At 36.2% G+C, this 13852-nt stretch overlaps 1 protein-coding gene across 3 annotated transcripts in view; it reads right to left on the bottom strand.

Annotated features, from left to right (window-relative positions):
- The window catches only part of Asap (ArfGAP domain of ASAP), a 673774-nt gene that overhangs the window by 305997 nt on the left and 353925 nt on the right, over nucleotides 1-13852 (bottom strand). For all 3 annotated transcript variants that reach the window (XM_090375988.1, XM_090375990.1, XM_090375989.1), the window contains exon 21: nucleotides 2749-2865. In XM_090375988.1, coding sequence (XP_090232114.1) covers nucleotides 2749-2865 — 117 coding nt within the window. The remainder of the gene's footprint in view (nucleotides 1-2748; nucleotides 2866-13852) is intronic.

Below are 13852 nucleotides of genomic sequence, written 5' to 3'. Positions count from 1 at the left end.
AACACAAAATTAAATTTAGCCTGATTCGATTAATGTGCACTGCTCCTATCCTATTTCAGACATTTAGTCCTTCATATGCAGCAAGGTAACACCTAATCTCTCTACTTTAAATTACATCATACATTTTGCACTTTACTATACTGTGATCAAGACCGATGTCGAAAAGCCTTGTCAGCTTCAGGAAAGCAAAAAAAATTTTAAAATCGTTTTCATATTCGGTTTTATAAATGGACCTAATGTCTTCTTTCGCTTGTAGATATTTGTTGGTGGTTTGATGTATTTTGGGGTTGGATTTGGAGCTCCTAGACCTTTGATTCTGGGTGCATTGGAGCACTGATTTTTCTTTGGGTGTGGGGAATTCATTTAAGTTAGTTTTTACATTCATTTGAATAATGGAGATTGCTAGCATCAAAACGTTATACAAGTCATTATTGAGATAATTTCTCTCATTAATTTTTAATTTATCATATTTAGAATACTCATGCAGAAATATGTCTTAAACAATCTTTTCATGTATATAATTTGTAAATATGTCTAATATGTGAACATATGACTAGTAACCATATACACAGTATTGCAAGTAATAAAATTTTTTCCTCCTTTCCCCCTTTTTTTATTGAGATATAATAGGCAAAAATAATCTTCAAAATTCAATTTGTATACTGAAAATCCTATTATACAATGGAAATAATTCAATGTTTCTGCTATTTTAAACTGGTAAATACAAGCAGCACTTGATGCCAATACCACTAAGGTTTTAAATAATATATCAGAAAACCTTATAACTATATAGATATATTTATACACAAACTTAAGAATGATGTGACAGTCAGCTCTATCACAATATGAAAAATGTGTGAATCTAGTGAACTGGATCAATGTTAACAGCCTCTGAAATGATCATGAACAGATAATCAAAATTTTTTGATGACACATTTTTATGTAACATCAAGATGGCTCAAAAGGGCATACACATATGCCTGTAAAATTTAATACTAAAAAGTAATAAACAAATTCAAAAGTGATATAAAAGCTGTACTAATACTTGGTCTTAAGTACTGCTTGAAGCAGTCCACAATGCCTAAACTAGATGCTTATTTACTTGCAGGAAATCTGGAAATGTAAGAAAAACCAAAGAGAACTCTGTCGCAGGCACTGTGCATTCCAACATGTTGAAGTATTGCATGATCAAACAACATTTACCACAGAAGGTACTGATTACTGTTTGGATTGTATTCATTAAACACACACACACACACACACACACACACTTCAAAAATGCATGAATGAAAATATTCTTATATAAGATGAACATACAGAATATTTCAAAGGTATGTGCAAAATATTGAGACATATCCAAAATAAAAAAAGAAGGGTCAAACACAGTTGTAATAGCTCAGAAGGCATTTAGCCTAATTATCTTAAACTGTGAAAAAGGCATAAAAACATAACAGTCCTTAATTTTAAGTTTCACGCACAGATTTTACAATTACTGTTTTGAAAAGATGTAGTTGCACTCAAATACAAACAACTTGTCAAATTAACGACTTTACCATTATATGCCATGCAGATTTTCTTCTACCGACTTATTTCTCATTCAAGTTGCATGAGTTAATTTCATCTCCTTGCACAAAGCTCAGTTCATCATTTCAACAGTTACAAACTTGAGAAAACCAGCATCTTTTGAATTACAATGGAGAAGCCATTGACAGAATTGTTGTCATTGAGAGTTACTGGAATCGATAATTGCACTTTCTGAAGAGGAAAGGGGTACAACTGCTGTCACCAAAGAATGCTCCAACCAGAAGTGTGGGGACCACATAGAGAAGCAACAATCTGTTGGGTTCTCATCCACGAATCTTTTTATACTATGAAGAATTTCATCTTTATGTCTTGGTGATAACACAGTGGTTACCTTGGCAGCCCTACAGGCTGACAAAATGTGCCACTTTCCCTCAAATGTCTACTGATGATCACAAACAATTGACGATTTGGCAATCTTCTGTTAGGAAAGTTTGTGGGATAATCATCTTGCTTCAAGGGAATTTCCACCAGTAACTAGACATGAGGTGCATATCTGCCATTAAATATTCAGAAAGGAAGTCACTGCTGTGAAATTAAACAACACTGTCACTGAACAAACCCTAGACAATGCCTAATATTATATAAAGAGTAGAAGCATTGCAAAGTGTTTGTTGGCTCTTAAAGAGGCGAAGGAAGCGTAGAACAAAAATTCTTTTATTTTGAGATTGCATTCTTTTGGAAAAAAAAAAAAAAAAAAAAAAAACTTCAGCATTCCCTTCATCCCAGGTTCATGAAGAAAATTAAAATGACTGTTGTAGTAAATCACTTTCATGTGTAAAAATTGGTATAAATCACTTTTGGCCATACGTTGTATGACTTTAACTACTTATCTACTGCCTCTAAAAATTTCTGTGTGCTGTATTTTTATGGATATTACAGATATATCTAACTATCTCTTTTTTTTTTTTTTTTTTTTTTTTTTACAGATTGTCCATAACTTTATAGATGGCTGGTAATCCTGAATGCTTCCAAAATAACAAAAGGAAAAAGTAATAACATGAAACACTAACAGTAAAATATCAGATTACAGTTAAAAGAATGATAAAAATTTTCTGTTATGAATTCTTAAACTTAAAATGTGTGCTTTAAGTTTAAAATAACAATAAATTTAATACAAAGACAAAATAAAAAAATCAAAAAAAAAAAAAAATCTAGAAAACTAACCTTTTCATCAGCAAATTCTTCATCACTAAAATCTGTCAAGCCATCTTCCTGTGATAATCCCCAATCAGTGCTGACATTTTCAAATAATGTCTTTTTGTTCTGTGATGCATGTTCCAGCTGAAGGGGGAAAAAAAATCAGAGATTAAATTGTTTATTATGAGAGAATGGAAATTGACTGAGAACAACTTAGATGTTTTTTACTGCAACATATACTTCTTAAATTTATTTTGCAAAATTGTTTAAATGGTGAATTGGCTCTCAAGTATTCATTCAAGCAAAAAGTGACAGAAAATGTCTGAGTTCATTTGAGATATGACCTGAATGACATGAGATTCAAGTCATACTGGGTTGGACCCAGTAAATGAAGGAAGTACAGTGGACCCCCACTTTACGATATTAATTTGTTACAGAGACACCATCATATTGTGAAAATATCATAATGTGAACCCAATAACACATTGGTTTTTGGTAATTCATTCCAATACCCTGGAAGTTGAAATTTTCGCTATATAACTAAGTTATTTATCTCTCTAAAAGGTGATTTTTATAATGGAAATTGTATATGTTGATTAAAAAATTGATTAAAACTAATATATTGATTAAAGTACTACACAAAAAAACCACTTCAACTAAAGGATGCTAAAACAAAACCCGCAGCCACCATACAAATGCTGTTATTGGCTGAGAGGAAGGACCACGTGGTCTGGTCGGAGACAATTGTAAGCCCATCATAAAGTGAAATAAGTTGGTGTGGTTAACATGATCACTGGTTAGTAAAATCAGCCATGTTATAGAATCAAATTTCAAAAAACCAATTCAAATCATTGAAATGCACTACACAGTTTCATCGTAATAATATTTTCGGTTATAAGAATCAATTTTGAACATCTTTGTGATACTTTTCTGAAGCACATTTCTGGAGGTCATGCCCATAAAACAATAGAAAAAATTTGCAGTTTCCCGTTTTTGGGCCTTTTCTGTTAGTGCAATCTATTATAAGTGGGAAATAAACTCGATCTTATTGAATCTGCGAAAATACCGATTGCTGGAATTCTGTGGGTTTTTATGTTATTATTGTGAAATGTGTTTTCCCTTCCATGAAATCTTCAATCACATAAAAAACAAAGTAAATTTTCACAATCTTCTCTTCACTCTTATTTTTTAAGCTTCGTAAGCTTGTTACTCCATATCTCACTTGCACATATCGTGTTAGTTGCAATTTGTGAGTGCCATGTTCTTTGTTATTGATTGCTTATCTTTTTACTGTTTAAATTTTACACAACCCCCCCCCCCCCCCCAAAAAAAAAAAAAAACCACAGTCAGTGAACAGAAACATCAGTTAGTATGTACATATTACAGTATGTATTAATTAAGCCATATACGTAAGCATAAATTTATTTTTATTTTGCTAACCTGTGGAAAATATTCTTCCAATTTTCTCTTATCATTTAATTTTGTTAATTGGTAAAGTGATTAGGTCGTATGGTGAATCAATTGTAAAGTCTGTCTTAATCAGAGCCCTCAAGGACAGTGGCACTGCTATTTAGAGTTAATTAGCTCTCAATGGACCTAAATTCAAAAACAGTGACTATTCCAAATCCTTCTCAGCGGTAACAGGTAAGGCCTTCTAAATTCAAGACACCCAGTCTCTTTCCACTGGAAGCTCATCCCAGGAGCAATTCATAATGATCCCATTTTTGTTTGTGACTAGTGACAAAATAGTGAGATTAGAAGAGAGATACAACATCAAAGTAAGGCTCACCAGCTCCAACTTTCTGAAGCTGCTCTTTAAATACAAAGACCCATCCATACCATCTATCTGCAAAGGGGAAATTTAAAAAAATATTTTAAAACTGTTACGAATGCCAAATAAACTGACGTGAGTCAGAGCAAGAAAAAGCTGGCACTTCATCACAATGAACACCAAACAGACATTGAAATAATAACAATGTGGCTTCAGACTCCATACTACACACCTAGGAAGATCAAAAGTAGGATTTTCACAACACAAGTATCTTAATATTGAAAAAGCATCACATGCACAGTTCTACACATAACCATTTTTTTATGAGTGCTGCTAAACATTACTAATCATTCCACAGACCTTATCATCAATAATAACCTGGACTATGTGTTCAAAAGCAGAGTATTGGCTCAGGCCTCATAAATGAAAACACTACAAGCAGGGAAGAACCCAACAACAGTAAATATCAGCCACCCTGCAAAACTGGATCCACAAACAGATGCAAGGAAAGGAAATATTAGCCTCCTCTTCAAATGGCAGGCTGGATTGCTGGGCACAGACGTTTCTAAACAGAATTCAGGCAGTTAATTGAGCTGACTTACCAATTTGTAATAATATTTCTTACAGTTTCTGGGACATTGAACTTTGTTTTTCAAAATTCATTCAGTGTCATGCCATCACCACTTGACATTGCTTCATTGCACTACCTAAACATCTTCATGTAGAGCCTCTTGAAGTTGGAGATCACTTGTTGTTCCACAGGCTAAATCAAAGAAGTGGTGTTGGCTGGCAGGAGCATCACTTTGATGAAATAAAATTTGAATTCCAAAGAAACAGCAAGTTCAGGATAATGGCTAGATGCACTGTCCAAAAGCAGCAGTGCTTTCAATGTCAGCTTGTTATTGATCAGGTACTTCTTCATAATACAGTAGGACAAAAACTTTAATTCTCCATTCTATAAATAGCTGTGCAGTTATCCATACCTTGTAGTTGGATTTATAGTAGACCCCCAAATTCACCTCTGATAACCATTTGTTGCTTGCATATCTTGTGATTTTCAGAGTGATACATAATCATGGATTATAATTTAAAGTCACAGAAGCATTAGTACCAAACAACAAGATTAACCTGTTTTTCGGGGTTACTGAAAGCACTTCATTTTGGTTAAGTAGGTTCTCTTTGGGATCTTCTTCAAAAGGAGGCCAGTCTCATCCACACTGAACATGTAGTGAGAAAGTCATCCTTCCTCTTCTAACAACACATAGTAATCAACGACTCGCTGACTAAATGAAAATGTCTTGCAATCCACTCTAAACCTCTTGCCCAAAAATTTGAATTAATGAACCCCTAGTTCTGGACTCCTTTATAAAAGTAAAAAATTTTCCTCTATTTATTTTATTATCTCCTCTCAAGAAGCTCACAGACCTCAATCAGGTCCTTACTATAGTGCTTGGCTGCCCAAGCTGTGTAGTCCACATAATCTAAGTCTTTTCTCATATGGTCAACCTTTTTAAAGTGTCACAAATTGGTTTGCCATGTTTGGACCTTTTCAAAAAACTCAGTCTTTTATAGATGATGTCTCCAAACTTGGAACAATATATGTCCTTCAGGCTGTCACCGACATTCTCTCAGGTATGCCAAGCTGGGCTTGCTACTTGGAAGTCTAAAATGTTAATGGACCTGATATTCGGGCGACACTCAAGTCAAATGGACCTAATTTCAGCGAAGTCTGGTTGGTCTGTGACAGCCAAATCCTCTGCTTGCACCATCACAATGGTGGGACTGTTAGTAACCCTGGGTATAACCCCATGTGCAAGTCCTGAAATACGGCACCTAGCATACTGGAGATGACCAGATGTAAACCAATGTAAGCATTGGTTTACATCTGGTCAAGGTGTGGTGCCCACACCACACAGACGAATTCCACCCCTCTGTGTTTCCAGGCAATACTAGGTGGATGACTCTCATCAACTGGTGCAATACCACCACATTGCTTAGTTGTGGAACCCATGTTTAGTCTCCAGGACAATCTCCGGAAATCCTCCCATCTCTTCCATCATGCAGTATGACTGATATCTTTTGAGGTTATAATGAACATCACAGTGAGATTCAATCTTCCTTACATTTTGAGGATAGAGCTCTAAAACGGTGTTTGCAAGCTGGCTGCCAGATAGTTCACCAGACTGAATCTATTGGCAACTCTCTAGGAGGCATCTGGATCAGCTTGTGTAGTGTAAAATCTTACTGCTTCTACACTGCCAGATAGTGACTGAAGGGAGTCAGAGATTAGACTTGCATTTCTGTAGGTTGTTGTTATTTGGTTTTTAGGAGCATTAGCAACCAAGGCCATATTGTTCCAGGGATATGCGGTAGTCGTTCCCTGACCTTTCCGCATCCTCTGTATTTGGTGGTCTCTGTAGGTTGTAATTTTCAGGAAATACATATAAAGGAAGGAAGCTTGTTCCAGAAAACGGAAGTTGAAGAAATAATTGAGGAAGAAAAAAAGTTAGTTCTGTGAGTTTGAATATGGACAGTAAAAGGATGCTAGTTCCAGCACATGTTTAGAATAGTTTGGAAGAGAAAGAGGAATTATAGCAGCAAATTCAGAAGAACAGTGCAGAAGTTTCTATAGAAAAGCCATGCAGTAGAAACAGGACATCTTTCAAAGAGAGAGTGGAGAGATTTCATAAGAGATGGGTCATTAATTAACCTTACCCTCTTTTGAATGGAGTCTATAAGCCTGAGAGAGGTTATGTGGGCACCACTCCCAATGTAGCCGACCGGGCTAGCCGAGTGGGTAAAGTACCTGCCCGGCAACCCAAAGGTCGCGGGTTCGATTCCCGCCTCGGGCTTGGATCAAAGTACTGCAAAAACCTTGGGAGGTGCAATATGGCCACAGAAGCCGATGCGCCAACAACTACCAAAAAAAAAAAAAAAAAACTCCCAATGTGAGAACAATATTCCATGGTAGGGAATATTTGAGCTTTGTACAGAGTGAGTAGCTGTTTAGAAGAAAAGTAATGCCAAGAGTGAAAGAAAAAATCCACTTTTTCAGATACAGTGGAAGCACCATTTGTGATGTGCTTATGCCAAGAGGGATTAGAAGTAAGGATAATCCCTAATCGAAATATGGTCTTGTCTAGAAATCTGAATATCATCGATGATAAGCAGAGGAGCAGAAAACCCTCTCTGAGAGAGATATAAGACAGGATTGAGTTCTAGAAGGAAATTAACTAAGTTTCCTTTGCCACAATGGAGAATTACCAGGAATTCAACATTAGGAATTCTACTGAGTGTATAACAGGAAACCTTGTCAACAAACAACTAACTGATCACACATGTTCTCCATTTATCAAGTGAATAGTGGGAAACTGCTGGTAGCAAGAAAGGAGTTTGCCCTAGTTTTTGTAGCCTTTTTTTTTTTTTTTACCTTTGCCAGTTATTCATCTGAAAGAAAATAAGCAATTATATAAACTATAATTAATGCAATATAACAAGAAAAATCTATATTTCACTCTTGCTCCAACTAAAGAAACATTTTAATCCCTTGCAAACAGCACTTTCAAAGCTGCTGTGAAAGGGATTCAGACTAGTCTAACATGTCTCAACAACACAACAAAGCCCAATTTTAAACATGTAGCATTATTGTAAATGCCCTACTTGATTTTCAATCCAACTGAATAAAGAAAATAAGTAAAGAAAAAAAAGCTAAGAAAAGCAAGAAGAAAAAAATACAAAAAATAAGTTCAAACAAATATAGGAAAAAAAAAAAAAAAAACTCTTCTATATACAGTGAAACTTCTCCTAACGGACACCTCTCGTTAACGGACATCTCTCTACAACGGACATTTTCAAATTCCCCAATTCACCTCCATTGGTTTTAACGTGTTTGCAGCTTCTGTCTAGCGGACATTCTCTGTAACGGACACGGACAGGCAATCTGCACTGTTTCATTTAGATTAGCACTTAATTTGATCTCCCCATAACGGACAGCGGGCGAGCTCGTGGCCCTTTTCTAGGAACTTTTCTTCCACGTATTGCCTCAATCGTGTGTTTATTTTCTATTTCCGATTCTCTGAATTTTATCAAGGTTTACGTCGCGGTTCTAAACCCTTTTTCAAGAATTTTAAGGCACGTGTAAAACTTCTGATGAATTCGGTGTGTGCGGGGGGGGGGGGTGTCGGCCTTTCATCTTTTCAGTTTTGTTCAGTGTCGTGTGAAGTGCACAATGTCTTCTAGTAAACATTTAACTTTAAAAGATAAAGTCGAACTCATTAATGCGTTTGATCGGCAAAAAAATAGTGTTCGCAATCTTGCTGCAAAATTCAAAATCGGGAAGACGTAGGTAAGCGACATCCTAAAGAAAAAAAAATGAACTGCTCAAACAATTTTGGCAACACGGAAATGATCAGGTTCAAAATTCATTCCTGAAAACTGTTGGACTTCAAATTGACAATATTACGTGTGAGTGGTTTTTCGCGAATGTGCTAAAAAAATTCACATTAATGGGCCTATTATTAGGGAAAAGGCTTTGGAGGTTGTGAAATCTATGGGAGTAAATGAGTTCAAAGCTTCTGTGGGATGGCTAGACAAGTTCAAAACTCGGCATAAAATTTCTTAGAAAACCGTAAGTGGTGAAGGTGGATCTGTTGATACTGGGGTTGTAACAGAGTGGACCGTCAAATTGGAAGATTTATGTCGTGATTTTGAAGCTAACGATATTTACAACCGTGACGAAAAAGGGTTGTTTTTTTAAAGCTCTTCCTGAAAAAACAATGAGTCTAAAAAACGAAAAGTGCCAGGGCGGAAAATTTTCTAAGGAACGCTTCACTGTACTATTGTGTACAAATATGCTGGGAGACTTTGAACAACCTCTTGTTATAGGAAAACTACAAAATCCTCGTTGTTTCAAGGGCATAAAGTTGAATCTTGAATGTTGATTGGAAGTCTAATAAAAAAGCGTGGATGACACGAGATATCATCAGCGAATGGATAAGTCACTTTAACCAAAACATGATTCGTCAAAACAGAAAAATTATTCTTTTCATGGATAATGCTGCATCTCACCCGCACATTGAATTGTCCAACATTCAAATCGTTTTTCTGCCACCAAACACATCTGCAGAGTGTCAGCCCTTGGATCAAGGGATAATAAAAAATTTTAAACTTCACTACAGAAAACGTGTTTTAAGACATCTCATTGCAAACATGAATGATGTAACATCTGCAAGTGACCTTGCAAAAAAACTCAGCATCCTAGATGCGATTCAATGGATTTCCTCTTCAGTAAACGCAATTAGAAAACAAACTGTCATGAACTGTTTTGTAAAGTCTGGCTTCTCAAACGCAAAAATTGAAGTTGTGAACAGCAATGTGGAGCACCAAGAAGAACAAGAACTTCAACATCTATGTACGATACTTCAGCTACAAGTGACCCTGGCTACAAAGATATAGACTCGATCCTCACTACAGAAGATGGTGCTCTAGATATCAACGACATTATCATCGATATTTTTCTAGAAGTTCCTCATGAGGATGAAGAAATGGAAGGAGGTCATTCTGTTGAAGAACATATTAACGACGAACCACCGATGAAAATAGAAGAAGCGCTCATACAAATCAATCGTTTAAAATTGTGTTTCGCTGCTGAAGAAGATACTGAAGGACTTTCGATGGTTTCTTCACTCCAAACAAATGTTGAAAACAAAATTATCAGGCGGAAGAAGGTGCAGAAGAAAATAAGTGATTACTGTATGTATTTTTCTTAAGATAAAGTCATAATATGCATAGCACAATTGTATGTATATTATTTACAAAAATATTGTTCAAAATCTGTATATTTTATTTTAATTTTACATTAAACGTTTAACGATTTTTCTTTCTTTCTTTTTTTTTTTCTCCCTTAGACTTCTTGTTAGCGGACACTTCTCTCTAACGGACACATTTTCATTCCCCATGGCTGTCCGTTAAAGGGAAGTTTCACTGTATATATATATATATATATATATAGAAGAGTTTTCTCTTCTATATAAAAATTTAGTGAAAAAAAAATTAGATATATAGAGTGACAGAATGTAAAAAAAAAAATGTATAATAAGAAATAAATATTTACAAAGTTGATAAAATAATTAAAAAATTGACAAAATAAGGATATTGCCACACAACTTAAAAAACCAGCCACACATATCAGGTGTCAATGGCCAGGAATGCAAGCAAAATAACAACGTGTCTTTATTTCGGATGTAGACCATGAGACAAATGGTAAAAATGTATAAACATAAATAAAAATTAGAATAAAATTTATTATTATTATTTTTTTTTATGTAAACCCCAATCACAAGAGGTATTAGAACCTATAGTACTTAGTACCATGCTTGGTTTGCAGGTTGAGAAGATGAAAGATATTTGTTGACATTGGACTTGAACTTCTGTAGACAGTAATTTTCAGGAAATATGTATGAAGGAAGGTTGTTCCGGAAAACAGCAGTTGAATGAATATACGAGAAAGATGAAAAGTTGGTTCTGTGAGTTTGAAGTTGGACAGTAAATGGATGTTGGTGGTGGCAGCACAAGATCGGACTGTTTTGAAAGAGACAGCGGGAATTATAAAAGTCAACTCAGAAGAACAGGGCCCATGGAAATATCTGTAGAAAAGGCATGCAGCAGAAACAGTACATCTATGAAACAGTGAATGGAGGGACTCTGTTAGAGATGAATCATTAATTAACCTAACTGCCGTCTTCTGAAGAGAATCAAGGAGCCTGAGAGAGATTTTTGGGTCGCCACCTCAGATGTTGGAACAATATTCCATGGTAGGACGGATTTGCGATTTATAAAGAGTGAACAGCTGTTTGGAAGAATTTGGTATTCACTTTTGCTGAGAGCGAAAGAGAAAACCAAGTTTTTTAGACGCAGAGGAAGCAATATTTGTAATGTGCTTGTGCCAAGAGAGATTAGAAGTCAGAGTAATCCCCAAAAGAGATATATAATTTTTCCTCGAAATCGGAGTGTCACCAAAGATAAGCATAGGAGAATCCTTTTTGCAAGATATAAGACAAGACTGAGTTTTAGAAGGATTGAAATCAACTAAGTTGTCTTTGCCCTACTGGAGAATTACCTGGAGATTGGCATTTAAGGAATTGGTAGCAGATTTTCGAGAACTTGAAGCTGATTGAGCAGGACAAGGTTTCTCAAAATGGAAAGTGGAATGCAATGTGCTTTCATCTGCAAGACTATAGAGAGGATTTCAAGTCAATGGAAGAAAATCATTAATATTCAAGAGGAAAAGAGTGGGGGAAAAGAACTGAACTTTGGCGGACACCTGCATTAGTGGAGAAGTAAGAAGACAGAGCCATCTACCATCACCCTCAGTGAGCGATCAGAGACAAAACTGGCTAACTATAAGATGGAAGCTTGTTTAGAAGACCTTCATGCCAAACATGATCGAAAGCTTTTGAGATGTCCAGAGCAACTGCTTGTGTTTCACCGAACTTTTCCATTGAATTAGTCCTTAAATGGGTAACATAAGCCAGAATATCACCAGTGGATCGACACTGCCAGAATCCTTACGAGCGATCGCTGATCAGACGGAAGGTTGGTTATTGGAAGTTTAATGGCGCATCAGCAACTAAGGCTATCGTGTGCCAAGGATGGAGGGTTTCTAGGTTTAAGAGTTGGCAGTTAATTGATTTCTCCATTACTTTAGAAAGAGTAGAAGTAATTGCAATGGGACAATAATTGGATAGGAGCGATTTGTCACCCTTTTAGGAACTGGCTGGATATGAGCAAATTTCCAACAGAAGGAAAACACTTTTGGAATAAGAAAAAAGAAGGAATAAGAAAAAACTGTTTTTTGCAACCTTTTTCAAAGGCGGCAAAGAACAGGAGTAAGTTCAGTAGCACAGGTTTTGAAAACAAGTGGAGAAATACCATCGGGACCTGGAGCTTTCTTACCATCAACATCCCTCAAAATCCTTCTGACATGCTTTTGACGGAAAACCACAAGGGGCATTGAGTAGAGTGCGTTGGGAATGGTGGGAGGTGTTTTACCAAGATCATTAAAACATGAGTTGGAAGAAAAATGGAATGCTAGCATGTCAGCTTTATCCTTGGCTGAAGTGACAACAGAACCATCTCATTTGAACAGAGGTGGGAGCAGAGATGGGCAAAAGTTGTGCCCAATAGCTTTGGCAAGAGACCAGAATGCTCGGCTACCATTAAGGAAAGAAGCAAGTTTTGTACTGTTCTTCTGTTGAACGGCCTTAGCACATATATTGGAAAACAAAGGTTTAGATAAAAAATGAGATTTTAAAGTGGAGTGTGGGGATTCAATTCCTGCAAGAATAATTTCACTGACACGATCTGAGCAAACAATGACATCAGAAGTTTTGAAACAGTAATCTGACCAAGGAAAAGAAGAAAAGAAATCTCACAGGTCATCCCATTTTGCATTCTTGTAATGCCATACAATACGAGGTTGGGAATAGCCATCAGATAAAGGTTTATTGGAGAAGAGATAATCACCAAGTTGTGATCTGAGGTGCCTAAAGGAACTTTCACTTTGACCATGTACTCAGAAGGGTTTTTAGTAAGAAAAAGATCAAGTGCGTTGGCTGTATGGTTAGGATTGTCCGGTATTCTTGTAGATAAATGAACAATCTGTGAAAGGTCATTAGTAATTGGAAAAGCCCAGCATCTCAACCAGCTGGGTCGGTGTGACTAGAAAACAGAAACCAGCTGGAGTTGTGAACATTAAAATCACCAAGAAAAATTACCTCATTCCTAGGAAAGTTGGACTGAAGAAAGTCAAGTTGCAAAGAGAGGAAGTCAAAGAGCTCCAAGTGATTAATGGAGTTGGGAGAATGGTACAGACAACAGATGAATTTGACACAATGAGGTAGAAAGATTTTAAGCCAGAGAAAATCGAAAAGAGAAGATTCCAAATTACCAAGTCTCTGGCAGTGAATATCGGAACGGACTTATGCACAAGTACCACTTTTGAGACAAAAGGAATCATACAGTGAATAATTTTAGCAACTGAGATGAGCAGTAGTTGAATCAACCGATAACTGAGATTCTGTCAGAAAAAGTACATTGGGTTTGGCAGACTGCATGTGGAAATGGAAATCGCTGAGATTAGAATTGAGACCACGTATATTTGTGAAATGAATTAGGAAGTGTTTGGGAGGTTTAGATCTTTTCGCAGATAAGCTTACTCTATTAGTTTGACAATTCATGGTGTATTCAATAGTAAGAAAAAGAGTGTGGGACATGCTGTATGAAGTAATTAAATTTTTGGATATGGCATACACATGGTAAGAATATACCCAGATCCTTGACATAACGTGGCCTCGACAATGT

The sequence above is a fragment of the Mastigoproctus giganteus genome, chromosome 6 (genome assembly GCF_048544385.1).
Source record: "Mastigoproctus giganteus isolate SK-2022 chromosome 6, ASM4854438v1, whole genome shotgun sequence".
NCBI classification, from domain to species: Eukaryota; Metazoa; Arthropoda; class Arachnida; order Uropygi; family Thelyphonidae; genus Mastigoproctus; species Mastigoproctus giganteus.
This window is presented reverse-complemented; position numbering and strand designations above follow the sequence as displayed.